The sequence below is a fragment of the Crocodylus siamensis genome, chromosome 2, assembly GCF_052110815.1.
Source record: "Crocodylus siamensis isolate JL-2025a chromosome 2, ASM5211081v1, whole genome shotgun sequence".
In the NCBI taxonomy this organism is placed as follows: Eukaryota; Metazoa; Chordata; order Crocodylia; family Crocodylidae; genus Crocodylus; species Crocodylus siamensis.
Window position 1 is genome coordinate 209,764,244 of NC_143396.1, and position 22,354 is coordinate 209,786,597.

The 22,354-nt window shown below is 44.1% G+C and overlaps 1 protein-coding gene across 3 annotated transcripts in view; it reads left to right on the plus strand.

Annotated features, from left to right (window-relative positions):
• Positions 1 to 22,354, plus strand: part of CAPRIN1 (cell cycle associated protein 1) — a 64,685-nt gene that overhangs the window by 40,283 nt on the left and 2,048 nt on the right. For 2 of the 3 annotated variants that reach the window (XM_090032920.1, XM_090032918.1), the window contains 9 exons: positions 3,209 to 3,364; positions 3,734 to 3,842; positions 4,208 to 4,269; positions 7,116 to 7,226; positions 7,767 to 7,916; positions 9,510 to 9,660; positions 19,502 to 19,696; positions 20,443 to 20,543; positions 21,145 to 21,208. In XM_090032920.1, coding sequence (XP_089889046.1) covers positions 3,209 to 3,364; positions 3,734 to 3,842; positions 4,208 to 4,269; positions 7,116 to 7,226; positions 7,767 to 7,916; positions 9,510 to 9,660; positions 19,502 to 19,696; positions 20,443 to 20,543; positions 21,145 to 21,208 — 1,099 coding nt within the window. Of the gene's footprint in view, positions 1 to 3,208; positions 3,365 to 3,733; positions 3,843 to 4,207; positions 4,270 to 7,115; positions 7,227 to 7,766; positions 7,917 to 9,509; positions 9,661 to 15,185; positions 17,228 to 19,501; positions 19,697 to 20,442; positions 20,544 to 21,144; positions 21,209 to 22,354 lie in introns of those variants that run through there. The other variant, XM_090032921.1, reaches the window with a different exon arrangement.

A 22,354-nucleotide genomic window follows, 5' to 3' on the forward strand; every position in this document is an offset into this window, starting at 1 on the left:
ATCAGTTCTTGTCAAAGCTTTAATATTGTTAAGGGAGATGTATTTGCATTCTGAATAATTCTTGAAAATGTGTTTGTGTTTAATATCCTCTCACCAAACAGCATTGCAATCTTTGTTACATTTTACACAGAATTAGCAGCAAATAAGAATTGGACTTTAATACATATTTCCTTTTTGCCTTTTAAGGAGATCCCAGTAACTGGGGTGCCTGACGTAGCAACCTGGCCACACATCCATTCAATTAATGGCGTGATAAAATGAGGAATAAGCCACAAAAGTATTATACATGTGTAATAACTTTGTAGCTGGTTCCTATCATGCCTTTGATTGAACATGTGGCCAGTATTCCCAGTCTCTGGAGCACACTGGAGCCCTTTAAGATTCCTGTGTGCTTCAGAGACTAGGAATGCTGGTCAGCTAATTGGAGTTCTCAGCTGGGGGAGGACATAGATGTACACCTTGCTGGGGGTCATTTGACCCCAGTACTCTTTCCTGCCATGGCAGGGGGTCAGACTAGATGATCTACTCGGGTCCCTTCCGACCGTAGAAACTATACAGCCATGCTCTTCCATTTATCAGTGTCATATTCCCCTCCACCCTTTGGTCCAGGTTTTCTTGTGATGTGAAGAAATTTTGGTACTCTAAGTTTCCCCCTGAGGACAATACAACCTCACAAAACTGGTGATAAGTTTGTTAGGGGGAGGTAGAATTTGGTCATTGGCTTTAAAGTATATTAAAACACTTTTCAGGTTTTGTGCGCACATGTTGCAGAACAAGTTTTTGATAGGAATACTTGTTTACTGTACAGAAGTATCTAAAAGTTTAGCAACGTCTGAATAGCTATTTTGAGTTCTAGGAATGCCTAGGCAGTTGCTGAATGTATGTGAATTACTAGTTTCAAACAGGTAGTAATTTTTTTTTTTTTAAGCTAGTGACTTTTTAAAAAAATTTTTATTTATTTTTCAAACTACCGGATTTACCTGAATCCAAGATGACTTGGAATTTAAGGTAACCCCCTACCACCTACTCTCCTGGCCAGATAATTAGATTCTGAACATGGAACATTTATTAACTTGTTTATAGTCTTCCATGTCTAGAATTTATTTTTGGAAAGTTGTTTTAAATTTGGTCTCCCCATACCTTTGCAGTGGTGGTGGCTGGAGAAGGGCAGGGGGTGGCAAGAGGCAGGCAGTAAAGTGGCCTGATTCCTGCCTGTCCTGGTGACTAGCCCCTCCCACCACCATTCTTTCCCCACCCTCTTTCTGCTTGCCTCCCTACCTGTACCTTGCCTTCTGCCTCTCCTCCATACTTTCATGCCTCCTAACTACCCCTTCCCTCATGCCTGTGCCCCAACACCTGCCCTTCCCATCACTTGTAGCGCCTCCACCCACCATGCCACCACTTACTTTTCCCTTGTAGCTCTGACTCAGCTGAGTCCCTGCTCTGGGCTGGGGTAGGGAGCTTGGAGCAAATGCTATATTCAGCCCCAGCCTGCTGTAGCTATTGAAGCAGTAGCAGCTGCTGCTGTGAAGCCAGGACCAGAGCTGCTGTTGCCACTGTGTGGCCAGGCTGGGTCTAGAGGCAGCACATGCTCCCTGCCTTGGTCCAGAGTAGGGCCCAAGCCAGAGCTATAACTGAAAGTTAAATGGTGGTGGGGGAAGCTATGGTGGAGAGATGGTGGTGGTGGCAGGGGAGTAGAGGCTGTGGGGAGGGCAGGTGGAGTGGGAGGGTGGCAGTAAGGATCAGAACCTGTTGGGGATATGTGGCAGGGGGAGGCCCTTTGCTTATAACTGAATCCAGAATGAAGGTTTTCTCCCCATATTGAATGGGGGTGGGGAACATTGCCTTGGTTTTGAGTACATACGATATTTGGGGGAGCTAAACCATCAGATTTGAGTAGGAAAAACAAAGCCCAAATGACAGACTCAGAGATTTAACATTGTTAGTATAGAATTCAATTCCCTCTGTCCCTTAAGCTTGATTCAGTGACAAAAAATCTTTGTCTTATACACCTACTTTGCAAGTATGATTGTGTATTCTTTTTCTGTTGGCAACATTTTCTTGGAAGTCATTTAAATGCAGATTCTGGATAGGTTGGCAACAGAATATATCCCCAGTGGATCTGTGAAGGGCTTGTTATTGCATTTTGCACCTTTGTGAAAGGCTGTAGTCTAGAAATGTCCTGAAGATCAGACTTCTTAGCCTCTGCTGTTTGCCGCCACCACCACCAACTTGACTGGTTTCAGGATGAATGTAATCAATGCAACCTGCTTTGATACTGTGACCCCACAAATTGCTGAACACCTGATACACAGTGCATCCAACCATTTCTACTTATTCTTCCTTTCCTTTCTTATTGGACTATCTCTGGTAAATCCTGCCTGTCACTTTCCATGTATGGTGGAGATACCGTCATTGTATGCATTGTTTGTTTTGGCTGCACAGCAGATTTGAGCCTGTTTCTTGACCATTGTAACTTGAATCTTGAAACTTAAATGGCTTAACTGCATCTCTGTTCCATTCTCAAAATATTTTGGTGTCTGTTCAGAGACTGGAAATCTCTTGATGTAAATCAAATCGAAGAGGTTTTTCATCACTTGTAAATTCATCGGAGTAGCTATTCCAGAGTAGTTATTGTGGAATTGCTCCTTGGATTGCTACTACTATTCCAAAATTGAATGTTAATTTCTGATTTAGTGAATTAATTAACTTTGGAAGAAAACACAGAAAAAGGTGCCTGTATAGAAAGTGATTGTGGAATAATTATTCAAGAATGGCTATTTTTAGTGAATTTTAGTCGGTTCACAAGTGTAGACAAGCCCTCTAAGTCTGTTTGACAAACAAATAATATAAACAATGTCTTGCATTTATTCTGCCAGAAAAGCAGTATAATCTCATGGCAGTACTGGATAATCTTTAAAGTTACTAAAGCTTTTGTCACTATCATTATTTGTAAATGGTTGTCTGATTAGACTAATGGAAATGTTCAACAAAGTGTAGTTTAATCACCAGTGCAGGCAATCTATAAGTAATAGGAGCTCCATTGCTAGCGTGATCATAGAAGGATACAGAATGACTCTCCACCAAGTCTTTATTAGTATGTACCAGTCCTTTATCAATAAGTTGTCAATATTTTACTAATTTTTATGTGATATTGTTTCAACCTGTGTGTAGCTGTAACTGAGTTGATCCTTGTTTCTCTTGCTAGGTTGTAAATTCACTCCAACAACAAACACAGGCTACTTCACCTCCTGTTCCTGAACCCCATACACTTGCTTCTGTGGCTCAAGCAGACCCTATTGTTAGGAGACAACGAGTACAGGATCTCATGGCACAGATGCAAGGCCCATATAACTTCATGCAGGTGTGTAGTTGCTCCATGATGTCAGTTAGTTTAAGAAACAATTAACATAATTATTTAAATTACTAAGACATGCAGAAAAATTTGTTTTATAATTAACTGAGCCAAATAGTAAGGTACAGATGAGCTGCTTGCATTTTGCTCTTCATTTAGTTTGGCAGCATTCAGCTGCTCAGTGACATATGCCTTATATTTGTGAGCTAAAATCTGTAATTTTGGGGTTATGCTGCAGGAATTTTTCATACCTTAATTAAATTTAAATATTTTGTAAAAGTCTAGCAGTCTTAATTTTGGACCTAATCTTGCTCACAGATCTATAGCTTATGTACTCAGAAATGTATTAAAAGTTTGAATTTTGTTTTATTCTTGTAGGACTCCATGCTGGAGTTTGAGAATCAGGCTCTTGATCCTGCCATTGTATCAGCACAGCCCATGAATCCAGCACAAAATTTGGACATGCCGCAAATAGTTTGCCCTCCAGGTTTGTAATGGTAAATCATAAAACTGCATGTTGGGGGAGGCTTGCAAAATGTAAACTAGAAATGCCTCAACTCTTGTTGTCTGTAAAATTTAAAATTTGTGGGGGATGGGACAGTAGGTTTTGCCTTAGCTTTGTTCTCTGAAACAACAGGTTCAATTTTCTAAAGTAACTTAGACTCAGACATATGCACAGCAAGGAAAATATCTAACTAACTGTTTAAATTAAAGTTGTAAGAACAGGAAGACAGTGTCATCAAATATTAGGTGTCAGGCAGCTTAATTGGTAGGGTGGTACACTGCTTTATTAATACTGTATAGGATCTCTCTGAAACACTAATTTATGTAATCAAATCACTATACTTGCAGTTCATGCTGAATCAAGACTTGCCCAGCCTACCCAGGTTCCTGTGCAGCCAGAAGCTACGCAGGTAAGAATAGCCTCAGTAAATATTCACTACATCTTCAGTTGGATTTGTTTCCTTTAATTGTTGAGTATTGGGTTGTAAGAAGTTTATCAGAAATCTTCTGTTCTTCCATTTTAAGACTTTTATTACATTACAAGTGTCTTGGCTACTCCTTCAGTTTTGGTGTGTCTAAACTAGATTAGGGCTGAACAAAAAAGAAAGTTTTTCTATTGGCAGGGGCAGGCTGTGGATGCAGCGGTAATTGCAGTGGCTCTCAGAGCAGCAGCAATTAGCAGTGAGACCACTCCATGTCCCCTCTTCCCCGTACCATATTTTCTACCATACAAGTAGAGAGCCCTTTTCCTGTGTATAATGCTCACCCCAATTTTCCCCACCTGTTTTTCAAGGGAAATGTACAAGTTTAAATGGGATAAATTACAGCATTATTGGATTTCTTAACGAGGTATGAATCACATCAGTTAGTGCAGATGTAGTTAGGGATCTTCTGGAAGGGCTAGACATTTTTAAATCTGCAGGTCCAGATGCCCTCCACCCAAGGGTGTTGAGGGAGCTGGCAGGGGTCATCGCGGAGCCCTTGGCCCAGCTGTATGAGCATTCGTGGTCATCTGGCCAGGTGCCGGGGGAAACTGGCTAATGTGGTCCCAGTTTTCAAGAAAGGGAGGGAGGGGGAGGACCCAGGTAACTATAGGCCTATAAGCCTCACCTCAGTGCTCAGGAAGGTCTTGGAGAGAATCATCAAAGAGCACATCTGTGGGGGGGCAGCAGGGGAGATCATGCTCAGGGGCAATCAGTATGGGTTCATCAAAGGCAGGTCCTGCCTGACCAACCTGGTTGCTTTTTATGACCAGGTAACTAAATCCTTGGATGATGGTGTCACTGTGGACTATGGTCTTTCTAGACCTGAAGAAGGCCTCTGACACCATCTCTCACCCCATCAATAAATTAAACGACTGTGGCATTGATACCTATACAGTTGGATGGGTAAAAAATTGGCTGACGGGGCGCATCCAGAGAGTAGTGGTGAATGGGTTGTACTCAACCTGGTGAGAGGTGAGCAGTGGGGTACCCCAGGGCTCGGTCCTTGGGCCTGCGCTGTTTAACCACTACATCAGTGACTTGGAGTAGGGGGTGGAAAGCACGCTGTCCAAGTGTGCTGATGACACTAAGATGTGGGGCGAGGTGGACGCACTTGAACGGAGAGAGAGGCTGCAACTAGATTTAGACAGACTACAAAAGTGGGCAGATGAGAATAAGATGGGGTTGAATGTGGACAAATGAAGAGTGCTGCACCTTGGGAGAAGGAATCCACAGCATACATACAGGCTGGGGAGTTCCCCTCTTGAAAGCACAGAGGTGGAATGGGATCTTGGAGTCATTTATTGACTCCAAGATGAACATGAGCCACCAATGCCAGACCGCAGCCAGCAAGGCCTGCCATACCTTGTCATGTATCCAAAGATGCATCTCAGGCCGGTCCAGAGAGGTGATACTCCCCCTGTATGTGACATTGGTCTGGCCTCAATTGGAGTACAGTGTCCAGTACTGGGCACTGCACTTTAATAGGGATGTGGCCAGCCTGGAGAGGGTTCAGAGGAGGGCCACCCACTTGGTGACAGGGCAGCAGGACAGGCCCTATGAGGAGAGACTGAGGGACCTGAACTTGTTCACCCTCAGCAAGAGGAGGCTGAGGGGGGACCTGGTGGCTGCCTACAAACTCATCAGGGGAGATCAACAGCAAATAGGTAGAGCCCTTTTCTTCCCAGCACCACCTGGGGTGATGAGGAACAGTGGTAATAAGCTGATGGAAAATAGGTTTAGGTTAGAAGTCAGAAAGCAGTTTTTTAGTTAGGGTGGCTAGAATCTGGAACCAACTTCCAGGGAAGTGGTCCTCTCCCCTACCTTGGGCAAATAGGAGGTTGGATGATCAATACAGACAAGTGCAGGGTGCTGCACTAAGGCAGTAGAAACCAGCAGCACACTTATAGAATGGGAAACTCCCTTCTTGAGAGCACGGAGGCAGAAAGGGATCTTGGAGTCATTATTGACTCCAAGATGAACATGGGCCGAGGTCATGGTTGGTAGGGCTAACCGGACCTTGTCGTGCATCCCCAGGTGCATCTCAAGTAGAGCCAAAGAAGTGATCCTCCCCCTCTATGTGACGCTGGTCAGGCCACAGCTGGAGTACTGCGTCCAGTTCTGTGTGCCCCATTTCAGGAGGGATGTGGACAACATTGAAAGGGTCCAGAGGAGGGCAACCTGCGTGATCCGGAGACAAGAGTCCCAGACTGCGGGACCTAAATCTGTTCAGCCTTCACAAGAGAAGGCTGAGGGGGGACCTGGTGACTGTCTATAAACTCACTAGGGGGGACCAGAAGGGTTTGGGAGAGACACTGGTTCCTGTAGCGCCCTCTGGGATAACAAGGAATAATGGACACAAATTATTGGAGAGTAGGTTTAGATTAGACATCCGCAAGAACTACTTCACAGTTAGGGCGGCTAGGAGCTGGAACCAACTTCCTAGGGAAGTGGTGCTGGCTCCTACCCTGGGGATCTTTAAGAAGAGGCTTGATGCCTACCTGGCTGGACTCATTTGAGTCCAGTTTTTCTCCCGCCCAGGCGGGGGGTTGGACTTGAAAATCTACAAGCTCCCTTCCAACCCTCCTTCTATGATTCTATGATCACCTGTTGGGTCTTGTGAACCCAGCATTCAATCCTGCCTGTGGCAGGGTCCCTCCTGACCCTAGCTACTGTGAAACAAGCGCAAGTTCTGCCTGGTTGTGTGCATTTAGTGAAACTTGAAGGAACTTGCGCTATATTTTTTCTTTCTTTTTTTTTTTTTTTCCTGGTAGGTCCCTTTGGTTTCTTCAACAAGTGAGGGCTACACAGCATCCCAGCCCATGTATCAGCCTTCTCATACAACAGAGCAGCGGCCACAGAAAGAATCAATTGACCAGCTTCAGGCAAGTTGCATGATTTCATCTTGCTTTGGAAACCCTGAACTAGCTCAGTCTTCAGGTCTGGAAAAGGCTAGTGTTTATCCCTTTTGAAGACAGTTTCATAATTTTAAAATACTAATTTAGGTATCAAATGACAGGGGCTCTTCATTTGACCCTGTTTATGGTTTCAGTCATTTTTTGGTCAGGTATTGATATTAAACTGGGTTATCTATTAGCTGAGGGATGGTAATTGTTGTCAGTCTACCACCTTGTGGAAAAACAAATTAGCTCATGAACGTGTATGCTTTGAAGAAGAAAGAACATGTTATTGACCTTGTCTAGTGCATGTCAGATGAGCTTGCTTTTAATTTTGTTCAGTCTCTTTTGTCCTTGTGTGTTATAGATATTGGTAGTAGCTCAGTTAAAGTAGGAGTCATCTGTTTATCAGTAGAAGCAGTTTTCAGACCCCACCTGTAATTTGTACCAGGGTAACGTGACATTATCAAATGCTTTGTATCTGTATTAGTCAAGAGTTGCTAAGATGTACTTTATTTCCATTGATAGGCTTCAATGTCTTTAAGTGCAGACCAGACACCAGCATCTTCATCACTTCCCACTGTATCCCAGCCTCAAGTATTCCAGACTGGGTCTAGCAAACCTTTGCATAGCAGTGGAATTAATGTTAATGCAGCTCCATTCCAATCCATGCAAACAGTAAGTACCAAAACTTAATACTGAATCCATTTGCTCTTGGTTAAAACATCTTTTGGTTGCCATTATAACTGGAATTGGTTATGTAATTGCTTCATCATACTTGGTACACTGGGTCTTTCTTATATGAGGGTTGTATTCCAAAAAAACCTCACATAAAGTTAATTTGCATAAAGGGAATCCATTATTACATGTAATTAATAGGGATACATACCAGCCTCACTCTACTGTTTGCCCCACCCCGAACCCATTACAAATTCAAACAGTAATCACACAATACAATAAGTGTTGTGCAGAAAGGCTGCAAGCTCTACACCGCAAGCAGCAGCACATGCAGGGGGTGCACTGCCAGGGCAGTACAGGGCGGGCTTGAGAGGCACCAAGAGGAGGGAAGCAGGGTGGCAGGGAATGCCAGGTGCTTGCCTCTCCTGGCTCTGCCCTGCTTCCTTTCCCTGCGTGCCTCTCCAGCCCAGTGACCATGACTCAGTGTGGCTGGCAACAGTGGAGCTGCACAGAGACTACAAGCTCCCTGCTGCACCGGGTCATGCCCACTGGGCTGTAGAGGCACCCAGGGCAGGGAACAGAAGGGCCACGTGGAGAAGATGCTCATTTCACGCTGACTTGGCAGCGTGCCTGCTGTACAAGCTGCTGCTTTTAGCATGGGGCGAGCACCTTCTCCACCCAGCCCCGCTGTTCCCTGCTTCCCTGCCCCGAACCTCCATAGCCCAGCAAGCATGACCCAGTGTAGCAGGGAGCTTATAGCCTCTTCATGCAGCCCTGCTGTTTCCAGTTGTGCCAAGTCATGCCCACAGGGCTGGAGAGGCACCTGGAGCAGTGCAGCAGGGAATTGGTGTACCTACTTGTCCTGTGCTGCCCTAGGGGCATGCCTCCTGTGCCTGCTGCTCTTTGAGTGGCATAGTCCTGCGCCACGGGAGGCATGTGGCCAGGGCAGTGAGGTGCAGGGTGCTGGGACCAGGGAGGGAGAGGAGCCAAGCCAGGCCCAGGTTTGGGGCCATGGTCTACTGTGCCCATGCATCCACCCCTTTCGTTTGGAAGGGTGCAGCGGGGAGCTGGCCCTCCTCTGAGCCACTGGAGGGTCTGCCCTGGCTCTGCCCAAGCACCCCCTGGCTGGACAACATTCCCATCCCTGCCCCACTCGCTCCCTGCAGGGACCTTAATCCTCCTCTTCCCCACCACTTACCTGCTGGAGCTGCCCTCGAGGCTACTTGGGGCCACGTGCATGTACTGTACGTGCACGTGGTGTCCCCTGTCTCATCGCCTTCCTTCCACTTGCTCCCAGCTCCCTGCAGGCTGGAACTCTGCCAGCCTGCAGGGAGCTCATTGCCAGCTGACTTTGCATAAGATTGGATTTTTCTCACACAATGCAAATTTCTGGCATAAATAAGGTTGTCACATATAAGTGAATTTGCCCAGAATAAATTTGCAGAAGAGTCCTGAGTGTACCTGGTCTTTTATTACATGCGCATGGTAAGTAAGAATTGTGGGAATTTTTAAAAAGGCAGAATTGGACCAGCCAGCTATTTTTTGTTGGTTTGTTTGGTTTTTTTTTTTATTTTTGTTCCTCTAACGCTATAGGTGTTCAATATGAATGCACCTGTTCCTCCTGTCAATGAGCCAGAAACCCTTAAACAACAAAATCAGTACCAGGCCAGTTACAACCAGAGTTTCTCCAATCAGCCTCACCAAGTAGAACAATCAGAGCTACAGCAAGAACAGCTCCAGACAGGTAAACTTACTTTAGATAAAGCTGTTAGACAAAAAGTAAGGTGTTAAGTGGGAGATTATAATGTATCAAATACCTACCAAGGGTCTTCAGGCTCTAAACTGAAAAGTGTTTGTGTCTATGACTCTTAGCGATTTCTTAGGTAGAATCTGAAAGCATTTTAAGAATATGTGCACTTCTCTCAATCTATGCTGTGCCCTTAAAACTTTGCAGCAAATATACTAAAATGCTAGTTCAATTGTATTTATTGTTGGTAATACACAGGTGCTTTAAAATTCATGTGTTTGCTTGAATTGTTCTGTATTTTGGTGTATCCTCCTGGAAAGAGAGGGATTTACTTTATCCAAATGTTAGATATTCTTCAAGAAATAGGTCTCCCTTTTCCCCCAAAAAGGAAGGCAGGCTTCATAGATTCTATGAAAATTTTGTGTGCACATTGTAAGTCTGCATCATGATCTGATTATTCACTTACTGATCTGTTAGCCCAGCCAGTAGATGACATGTAGGTCCCTTTTGGGGAAACAAAATTGAAGTAATTCTGAGTTGAAAAGGTTAAGCTAGTTTAAACTGATGCAGAATGTTCATGCGTCAGAAATGTCATTACTTACACGGACGCTTTAGGCATTTATTATGAAAACTACATTTAGCAGAAATCTAAACTGTAGACGATCCTGATGATTTTTTTAGGAAAACAGTTTGTATACAGCATATACTTTACAAGGCACTCAAAGAAACAAAATACCCATGCAAATATTTTCTGGCAACCAGAAATAAGGAGAAGGGCTTAGGTTGACATTGATTTATGGGAAGAGCTAGCTTTTTGAGGTGGTTGGATGTGGGGAAAGGAAGTGTATAGGATTATGTTGCGTGGAAAAAGAGGGGAGAATTGGATGTAAAGGAGAGTTTTGATCCACACTTTATTTTCCTGTGTACATTAATAGGCTTTCTTTTCTGCCCAAATGACCTGAGATCTGAGGGCATCCTGGTGATAATGCAGGCTTAAACCCATACAAACCAGTAAATACAAATTCAAGGTTCATGCCTCTGCCTTACTGGTGGGAGGAGGTTTGTTTGAAGTTGGGACATGGCTGAAAAGGTCTGATAAGAAGGATGTGTAGAAAAATATGTGATGGGACACAAGTCTAGTGTACTGTTAAGCAGTCTAATCAAGAATTCATGCGACTGTGCTGTAAGCTGGTCCCTCCTAGTGTCTTTATTCAGCACCAGAAGGTACCAGACTCCAAAAAGTAACTTATTACATGCTAATGACCAAGTGTAACAACCGTTTTGGGTTGTGCACTAAAATGGCCCAGTTTGAGTCAGAGGAAGGCAGACATTAGGATCCAGTCACAAACGTTTCTTTGTGGATTGTTCCTGTGGCTGCTGCTGCTTCTCTGCTTGGCAGCATGAGGAGAGCTCCTAATGCCAAAGCCCCTCACTGTGCAAAGCCCGACACCCCCGCTTTCCTACAGAGGGGCTATGGCTACCTCCTCACCACCACCCCTCCCTCCCAGTGAAAACATACCTACTGCCTTCCCTTCCCCCCAACATTAAATAAAAAAAACCCTTAAAAGAAGTGAAAGAGCCTCCTTTCCCTCCTCAAATTGCCACTGAAGGACAATGTTAAAGAGATGGGCAGTGCTTAGTGTTGCCCTTTGGCAGTATCTCAGGATGGTGCCTGGCTGAGGAGGCCTGCTGGCTGGCTGGGTCCTTCTCCTGTCATCTTGGCTGCCAAGATGACAGTACCTTGGTTAGAAACAACCTCCACCCTTCCCTGCTCCCCAGCAATCACCAGCAATCAGTCTTACATACCACCTCATTTCTGATCGCTCCTGGCAAGGTTTGTTTATATGACACACAGCCTATAGGATTCAGCACTGAAATTGAGGTCTATTGGATCTAAGGGTAGATAGGCATGTGTGGTAGTGGGGCTCAGTCTCATCCATAGGGGCAGAATTCTCCAGACCTTTACATATCGCAATTGTAGCTCTACTAACGTGTTTCCTGTAATTCTTCTATCACTCAGTATAGCTACACCTGAGATCTGTCATTCGCTTCTTAAGTAGTAACCCAGCCACGCCTTCAAGGAATTAATGGCACAACAAAATGTGAAATCATCCACAAAATTTTTCTGTAAAATATGTATAATAATTTTATGGCTCATTTCCATTGCAACTTAAATTGAATGTGTGGCAGGGTCCACTCCCATGAAGCCTGATGCCAGCTGTATAGTGGGGCTTGGTTGACAGCTCTCCAGGACCACACTGGTTTCTCCAGCTGGCTCTGTTGCAGTCCCAGGGCTGGGATGATTGTATGTTGCAGTCCCAGGGCTGGGATGATTGTATGTCCCAGTCCCAGGACTGAACTGGCTCATGAGACACATGACTTTTAACATGCCAGTGCAGGGGAAGCTTACAGTCATAATCCTGGGTTCTCCCTGAACTGGCAAGTAGTAGTGACATGATTTGGATGTGATCCCTGATTACAGAATCATGCATCCTGCCATGCATACGTGGCAGGAAGCATGTTTATTAGGGTCAGGGAACAGGTCCCATTGCACCGTTAAATGAATGTCTGCTAAGGGCCTAACATAGGCTGCTAACATGCATTCAAATACTGTATTTATTCAAATATACGACCCCCCCAGTAATTAGATTCTGTAAATGCATACATTCTAATATAAAAGCCTAGGTCTGTCTGTCTGTAACGTTTGATTCACCCTCAAGACAGGCAATCAGCGTGCACTGGACAGACAGTGGTGCACTGCAATGACTGGGGGGCCGGAGGGGAGGGGGTCAAGGCCAGCAGGGCTGGCCTCATCCCCCTCCCCTGCTCCTTGCAGGCAGAGGAGGATGACAGGGACCGGAGCATGCTGGCTTTGCTCCCCCCGGGCTGCTCCTTGGAATCAGGGGCTGGTGCCCCCCAACAGCTGGGGGGGACAGGGAAGGTAGTGGAGCAGGAAGGGCGGTTACTAGCAGCTGTGCCACACTGCTACCACGAATGCTGCAATGATCGTGGGCCCTGGCCCAAAGCAGTGGCAGGAGGCAGGGAGCAGTCCTGGTTCTGGTCTGAAGCAATGCGGGGGGGAGCAGCCCAGGCCCCAGCCCTGGCCCGAGGCAGGTGGGAGAAGGGGCTTAGGCCTCTGTTCCCCTCCCTCCCCCCCTCCAGTCATTCTTGATGGGCAGTTGGCTAGTAAGTATAGAATCTAATGTTTCAAGGTTTGTCTTCAATTTGTCAACCTTCCACTGCTACACTAGGCAAAACAAATCTGGGAGGTCAGGTAGCCCCTTTGCTGCGTTCCCCTGTGCCTCAACTTCTTTCCCTACCCTTCTTTCTATCAGGCCCTGCTCTCCCTGAGCACATATAAGTGAGGAACAAATGTGAAAAAACTGATTTTAAAATAAATATAGCTGTAGCAATTTGCATGTAGTATCTCTAGACTTAGTTCACCCAGAAATGATGCATTTTACCTTTTTTGAAACACCTGCAAACTTTGGCACAGGTACTCTATAAACAGACTTTTAAGCAGAATTTTAGCACCTACTTAATACAGTCTATGCATGATACAGTCCAAAACCAAAAGACTTGTGGTTTACCATGTACTGTATTTCACAGTGTATAAGTTGGGTTTTGAAGCTTGATTTTGGGGTCTTAAAAATCAAACTCGACTTCTACACGGTGCCACATAAAAAAAATCAGGTATGGGGCTGGGCTCAGTGCTCAGCTGGTGTGGCCCCATTCCTTGCAAGCAGTGCTCTCTGGACTATACCACCGCCGCTCACATGGGATAAGGCAGCACCAGCTGAGTCCAGCCCATTTGGCTTGGCATTTGGCAGCGCAGCTCAAGGCAGACCAGGCCAGGCTCTGCCTGGGTGGCACAGCTCCATCCCCTGGAAGCCAGGTGCCGCTCGCACCTGGCTTGCAGGGGATGGGGTCGGACTTGGCGCTCAGCTGGTGTGGCCCCATCCCCTGTGAGTGGCACTGGATGTAGCCCAGGCAGTGCCACTTGCAGAGGTTGCAGCCCTGCCAGCTGAGCCCAGCCCCATCTCCATCTGCTGTGAGCAGCACCAAGCTCAGCACTGCTCTTGGGACAGAGCTGGACTCAGCTGGGGATGCGCCGCTTGCAGGAGATGGAGACATGAATAGGGATAGGCTCCAGGTAAGAAAGCAATGGGGGTGGAGGGGGAGCTGCAGCTAGGCAGGAGTGTGGGGCTGGGGCTGGCAGCAGCACGCAGCCTGTACCCCAGGCAGAGGCCAGTGAGCTACAGCAGCACAGAGCTCTGGTGGGCAGGGACCCCCCCCACACCCCCCCCCCATTGCGCACAGCTCTGGCTGGTGGCAGCAGCAGGCATTCCAGTCAGTGCTGCACATAGGGGTAAGGGGTACAGCCCAGCTGGGATGCCTCTCTTACCGCCCTGCATGTGCAGCCCCTGTGTTTGTGTGGCACCAGAGCAGAGATGTGGGGTAGAACATTTTCAGGAAAATCATGTTTTTCAGGTGATTCTCCCTAGGAAGTGTGGGAGAGAGTACATATCTGTTTTATTCATTTGTAAACAGGAGGGTAAATACATTCACCAAACCAAAAATCAAGTTACGAATTCACCCAATTGGCTGTGCAGATCAAATCAAAACCAAAGCTAAAATTCTTATTAAATCTCCAAACTGCAAGTGAAAGCATAACCAAAACTAAAACTGTGATTAATTTTTGTTTCACGTTCAGTTCAGCAAACTCACAGACCAGTGTCTCATTTCTTTTCTTGAGTTGGGGAAATTGGAAGTGTTTGCATAATATCTGTTGTTTTTTTAGTGCTTTTAGTTTCAAGTAGTCATAATAATGCCTAATCAGAAAAAACTAGTGTGTGGCATCATTATAGTGAAATTCAAGCCACTGAAGGAACAAAGAAAAGTTGGTAGATGTAAATATTGTGGGCAGGAGTATGCTAACAACGCAACAAGAATGAAGATGAATTTAATAGTATTTAGAAACTGTCTTGAAAGAGTACAAGCCAAGAGAAAGCTAATACAACCAAGTGGTGGAATAACATCGTCTGAGAAAAGTCTACTTCAGGAATACTGTGTAAGTAAACAAATGAATATGTCAAACAACATGCAGACTAGCATAGTCTAGACTACCATCTATATTGTTTTAAAACATAATTTTAAAAGTTGTTAATGAAACTCTGGACTGTTAGTTAGTTAATTAGTTAGCCATTTAAAATATTTGTATCCTGCTTTTCTGTTTGTACTAAGCACCCAAAGTGCCTTAGGTTTAACAATACTTTAAAAAAATATATAATAGATAAGTAGTTAATTATTTCAACCCAGCAGAATGAGCTTAGTCTGGCCTCGGCCAGAGGAATATACTTCCCTTTAGTTCTGCAGTTCCAAGGCAACTGAGCAGCAAGTTGAGCAGCAGAGTGTTTTTTCTGGCAGGGGGTGGGGGTAAGCTCCCTGCCACTTCTCCTTCTGATGGATGAGACCAGACTAGAATAGGCTAAAATAAAAATCATTTCCCCCTTTTGTTGCAGGAACTTGGTAGCTTGAGTGAAATAGATCTGCAAAAAATGAAAATGTTGAGCTTCCAGGTCTGGAGGAAGAAGCAGGATCCTTGCTTTGAAGATCACTGTCACCAGATATGCGATCTGCCATGAGTACCTGTTCAAGACAGGCTTTTTATCAAGCTTTGTGGACAAAATGTCAAAAGAAGATCAGGAAAAGCAGATGAGACATTAGCTCGAGCTATATTTGCAAGTGGTAAATCTCTTTCCATAACTGAAAATCAATACTGGAAGGAACATTACAAACTAATTTGCCCATCGTATAAGTTACTGTCATGTTATTGCTTATCCCATTGTCTCTTGGAGAGTATGAAAAAGTTCAAAGAATGGCTATTCAAAGGATTGGTCAAGCACAGTCACTAACTCCGATGTCAGATTAATGGACTGATATACAAGGCTATCTTTTATTGAACATTGTTAGCAACACCTGAACCAATATTCCTGAAAGGAACTGTTACCAAATCTTTTCGTCATACAGGTGAATAAATAGCCAAATTACTGAGTGAAGATGCTGAAAGTGCAGGTCCCTCCAGGGTACAAGCCCTTGTAACTGATAATGTAACATGAAAACTGCATGGCAAATATTAAAGGCAAAGTATCCTCATTTAATAGTATTTGGTTGTCTTGCTCATGGGTTGAATCTTTTGGCAAAGGACATAGTAAGTGTGAATACAGTGAAGACGGTATTGGCAAACTGCAAAGTGACTGTGAAGGTATTCAGTAATCATCATGTTGCTAATCAGACTTGGAAGAAATTACAGAACGAGAAGCAGGGGAAGGAAAGTGCACTTTTATTGCCAGGAGAAACTAGGTGGGGTTCAGCTACGAAGTGTTTACATAGTTTGCCGTGCACAAAGAACTGTTTGCAGTGTGCTTCAATAGATGACACAGAATCCCAGATTATTCCCGTGAACATTTGGAAGCATATTCTCCACAACTGTGTTCTGGGTTCAAGTTCAAGGAACATTCAGTTTCCTACCACCAGTTTCAATGGCTATCAAGAAACTTGAAGGAGATGCACTAAGCCTTTCAGATATTTCAGAGATATTCAGACAACTGAATGAAAATCTAATTAAGCTTTTGCCTTTCTCATCCCTATCCAAAAAAGTAGTAAAACAGATGTTTACTAAGAAATCTGAGTTTTGCTCTCATCCAGTTCATCTGGCAGCAAACATTTTGGATCTTCAACACAGAGAACAACATTTATCAGAAGATTAATTATCTATTGCTCTTGATACAATTATGGAAGTAGTTAAGAAGGTCCCCAACATCGACAACATAGCCGTGATGACAGACATTACTGAGTACTGCCCAAAAGAAAAACTTTGGAGAAAAGACATTGTTTGGTAGGCAGCAGAGAATGTCTCCTCTCACATGGTGGAAGGCATACTGTAACACCCAACTGTTGTCCAGGATTGCTCTGTGGATCCTAAGCATTCCACCAACACAACTTGTGAATGGAACTGGAAGGCTTTCAGCTCAATCAAGATAGAAAAGAGGACTAGCCTAACAAAGGAATGCACCGCTAAGCTTGTTTTTATTTCTCAAAATCTCTTGCTTCTGGAGAATCAGTGCGAAGCACAATTAATACAGACAATAAGTTGTGCAGTGTGACAATAAGTTGTCCTTGCCCATAGACTCATTGGTAAAACCATCCTTTAGTGAAAGACAATGTGGTTCAGGTAGTTCTGAATCAGATTTGCCTCAATCTGATTCTGAAATGGAACTAATAAGCAGCGAAGGTGATTCTAAGGATAGTGACAGTGGAACTGGAGACACTGCAATGACGTCAGTGGAAGAGAGTTAAACTCCGTTGAAGTAGATGAGGGGACACCTGCAGCATATGATTGCACACTTCTTTGGATGTGCTAGAATTAGTGTGTCAACAGTTTTCGGTGGCTTCATTTTTTTTCTTAAATTTAAACAAGCAATGTAAGGGAAGTACATGTTATTGTGTATTGTATTTACATTTTTACAAGTTTTCCAATAAAAATAATTTCTTTCCATATAAAGGTTTGAATTTGTTTGAGTATAACATTTAAACCACATTAAGTGTGCTGTATCTAATTTTTTCCTAATCAAATATTTCAATTCAAATACTTGTGACTATTGGGACATAAAATTAACATGGGGTACTTTTTTAGATTTGTTTACTAAATATAAGCCCAATAAACATGCTAAATCAGATCACGCTTTATTTATGACATTGGAAAATTTTCCAGAGAAAAAAATTTTGACTCAAACACTTGCATGGCACTGGAGGGAAGCACCATGTGCAGGAGCCCACTGCCTTCTCCACGGAGTTGTACAACCTATGCAGCAGGGCATGGGGAAGGCAGTGGGGCACGGCACGTGGGGCTTCCTTCTGGTGCCACACAAGTGTGGGGGCTGCATGGCGGGGAGTGCCAGCAATAGAGGTGATTGTTGCCGTGATGTGCAGCACTGGCCAGAGCCAGAATCCCGAGCACTCGTTGCCTGTTGCTGCTGTGCCATGTGGGGACGAGACTGGGGAGGTGGAGATTTTCCCTTACACCTAGTGTTCTGCATTTTCGGTTTTTACCAAATTTCACCAATGAATTGCCTGATATTCCCCCCCCCCCCCAAGTTACTTGGTTTTTACTGGTTTACACCCATTTTTCAGTTGACTCAATAATATTTTACTAGGTAAAGTAAAATCCCTGTCAACCAGCATGTTGGGAATGTGGAGGTGTGGTAAAGTAAAAGTGCTGGTTACCTGAGGCACAGGTTTCTGGCAGGGGAGGGAGAGGGAGAAGTGGTGGCCATATGGGCGCCGGGGGAGGGTAGCTGGAGCTGCTGCCTGGGGATGCCGAGTCCCCAGCTGTGTGACCCTGGGAGGGGCTGCAGGAATGGCTCCCAGGGTGGATGGGTCCCAGCTGCACCCTGGCAGCTCTGGCTGCGGCCCTGTCCCAGGTGCTGGAAGCTACAAGCCCTGCTGGGGGAGCAGGTAGGAGAGCCCAGCCTCACTCCCTGTGGTGGGCGCTGCACCCAGCTGCTCTGCACAGGTCCACAGGGCTCCCAGCTCTGACCTCGGGTGGGGTGACGTGCTGGTGCCAGGGTTGGGTTCCCACCCCCACATCCGGCTGCGCACCACTCCCTCCTCCCCCCAGACACCAGGGCAGCAAGTGCTGCAGCAGCGGAGAGGGGTATGAACGCATCTAGGGAAGAATGGTGGGGTCTGATGCCATGTGACGGGGTCCAGTGCCGTGTGCCAGGAAGAACTTAGTGCCACCGTGGGCCCCAGCCTGCAGTGGCAGCCTGCTCTCATCCTGCACATGGATCCAGGGCTGTGCACCCCCTGGGAAGAGCCTGGTGCAGCCCTCCCAGTGTGTGTGTAACAGCAAGAGCCGTGCTCCCCCCGCCCTGCATCCTCTGACGCTTTCCCCTGCTTTGATTCCTGTCACAGCCCCAGGAGCGGCTGATAGGCTGTGCCATACTCCTACCCCTTCCCTAGTTCCAGCCTTAGTCCCTCCCTACCACAGAAACGTATTTTTATTTTCCCCGATATAAATTTATTTTTCCCTTTTCTTCCTTTTATCCAGATTTCAACCCAGTTTTTATGTTTGGAAGATTAAACCCCGAAAAATTCCTGGAATTTTTTTAAATAAAACCTGAAAATGCAGAACACTACTTGTACCCCACACACCCACACTATACGTCCACACTCCCCCACATATACATATACCACAAACATAACCTTATTGCCCCTCCACATAGCCATACCCCCTCACGAATCCCCCACACCTTTCACCGTACACACATATGCCCCCCACACACAACATACAAGACTAAAAATTTATGTTTTGAGTCGCTATGCAATCGTCTCTATATACAGTACCTGAATACAAATCATGACAACAATATTTTCTGTAATAAAATTTAAAATACTTTCTGCTAGGTGTTTTGACCTTTAGTGTATGATTTGGTTTTTTTCTGGTTCTAAGATGGGAACCACACTCTGCTAAAAGGAGTATTTCTAGAGGGCAAGGAGAGGGACTTCTGGTGACAAAGGTTAGGGGTTAGGGGCAGGACTTCTGGTCCCAAGATGGCGACCAGGGGGCAGGACTACCCATGCAGCCCTTGAAAACTCACCAAACCTTGTTAAGCGGCCTTCCACCTGAAATAATTGCCCACCCTTGCTCTAGATAGATAAGCAGCAAACACTACTTGATAGTACTTGAAGTAGTGTACTTTGCATTAGATTGGTATTCTTTTGAGTCTTTGGGGAACATGCTCTTGTTGATGCTTCCATTTTTGTTTCTTTATAGTGGTTGGCACCTACCACAGTTCCCCAGACCAGTCTCATCAAGTGGCAGGTAATCACCAGCAGCCTCCACAACAGAATACTGGATTCCCACGTAACAGTCAGCCTTATTATAACAGCCGGGGAGTGTCTCGTGGTGGATCACGTGGTGCTAGAGGCTTAATGAATGGATACAGAGGACCGGCCAATGGGTTTCGAGGTAAATAAATAAGTACACTTTTTGAGACTCCATCATTCCCCTTCCCTCCCCTCAGCCCCCCTCCCCCCCCCGTAGTACAGGATACTAAGGATCTTTAGCACCAACATCCTATATCATTTAATAGATTAGGCCCATGCAGCACTTGCCTGGTTTGCGTGCAGTGTGGGCCTGGCGGTCTTGCAGCCCCCAGCCACTTGGAAGTTGTACAGACCTGATTAAAATGATAATACCTTGCAAGATATCTACTTCTATCATTTCCTGGTCATGATAATACATTTGTAAAATACCAAATGAAGTGTTGAGTATTTCAGTAATAACCCAAAAGGGCTGGGCATTTTACAAATGTAGGAAGTTCAGAGTTTTTCCCTGAGGAATTACAAGTGCACAAAAAATAATAGTAGACCTACTCAACACCACAGCTTTCAGTATGAACCCTAGAAGATTAACTCTTTGATTTTTTTTTTTTTCCTTTTTAGTCTGGTTGTGAGAAAAATGTTTATGCTTGCATTTGATTTGAGCCATGTTTACTAAAGAATGTTGGAGAAAGTATTATATGCCATCTTTCCAGATGTCTTAATGAGATTATGTAAGGCACTTGTGTTGCTATTAATACAAATGTTTGCGATATCTACGGATCTGAGAAACTTTTAAATATTCTGGATACTGAATAAATCCCATTAGTGGGTTTATGTGTACTCAAAAAAGGCAGTTTCCCCTTTATTAACTATTTGTATTGTATTTCTTAGGAGGTTACGATGGCTATCGCCCTTCATTCTCCAACACTCCAAACAGTGGTTACACACAGCCCCAGTTCAACACTCCACGGGACTATCCCAACTACCAGAGGGTAAGCCAATATTGAGCTGAAATTCTAGGACTGAAAAAATTGCTTAATTTAATGAAGACAGGTTTTTGTGCTCGCTCTCTCTGTCTTCAAAGAGCCTGTCAATCATGTCTTCAGCATAATTAGATGAACTATTATCTTGACATGTTATCAAAAAGATAACTAAAAATGTCCAGCCACAGATTGCAACCAGTGAAACAAAAATTCACCCTTACCTTCCAGACTGACGGTATTAAATTCATACTGGGATTTGAACATAAAGGTGTTGTGTCCACCACTGTACCTCATGAGCTTCAAAAAATTACCAGTTTAGTTTATTTACCCAGGGGCAAGCCTTGAGAGCAGTGCAGCAGTAGGAAATTATTCTCACTGTGTGCTGAAAACAATTGATTTTTCTTCCTCACAAGATCAGGATTTCCTGAAAAGCTATATGTTGATGGTGCCCAAACTCGTCACTTCATCAAAATATGATTAGATTATTTGTAATGCTCTTTAATATTTAATAAATGTTAATATTTTTACTAGTAAATATATACCTTCCTGAAGAATAACAAAAGAGTTCATCTTGATGAGACCTTAATTTACTTTCCTGCACTTTCTTTAGGATGGATATCAACAGAATTTCAAACGTGGCTCTGGACAGAATGGACCTCGGGGAGCCCCTCGAGGTAATTCTCAAGTGATGATGTGTTCTTAACTCAGCAGAATTGGGTTTTCTAATTCACTGTCTAGATAGTTGTGGATTTTTAAAAATAATAGTGTTCAATGAACAGGCTGCAGTTCAACAATGTATTTAAACTTCCTCAGACCTTTGTTAGAAGGAGTTAGTTTGTTGGCTGTTGGACAGAATATTCTTCAGCAGACCAATGTCTTTTCAACAGAAATATTCAGTTGCCATTGTTTTTATGAAGCACTGAAAACATATATTTTTGGAAAGCTTTATGTTAACCGTTCTAGTGCTATAAACTTGAAGTATTAGTTCTGGCAGACAGGATTTGCTAGAATTTTGACACCAGGCTCTTTTTCTGCTTTTGAAATTTCCTGTGACTTCTGAATGTATATGTTGCTATTTCTTTTTGAGTTTCAATAAAAATACTTTGCATTATTTGCAGCCTATTGCAGAGTTGGTTTTTTGATCTTCATAAACTCTGCTTGTCATTCTATTCCTAGATCCTGTGGAAAAATTAATAGATTATTTAATACTTCAAAAGTAAAGATGCATATTTTCTCCCCTCTATAAAAATCTATTTAATGACTCTGTCCCCGTCTTTCTAGTTGCCCACTGTGAGGTTCTTTTGGGTCTGAGCTAAAAAATAGTAACGCATTGGAGTTGCTTGTTTATATGTGAGCTTAAATTATTATCGAGTAACTGAAATTGAACTTAAACTGATTTTTATTTTTTTCTGCCTTCGAATTTTAATGGCATTCCCAGTGTTTTCATAATTTTTTTCAATCGTCTTTGGGTAATAGCTGTTTTGTTTACTTTTTCTGCTGCTTAAATTTAATTATGCAAATATCTGTATGTTTCATAGTTTCATAGTGAAACTATGTGTTGTCATAAGGAAGCCTAATAAATTCTTTTGGGAGTGGGAGCTGAGATAGTGTTAGATTGTCATGGAGTTTGAACATTACATACATATGGAAGATACAGCTATAAAAGTAGGAATGTTGGGGCTCAGAAAAACGACAGTAAGTATCTAGTTGTAAGGTGGATTGACTTAGAATAGACATAGAGGTACTCCTCACTTAACATTGCCCTGATTAACAGTGTTTCATTATTATGTCACTGATCTATTAGAGAACATACTTGTTTA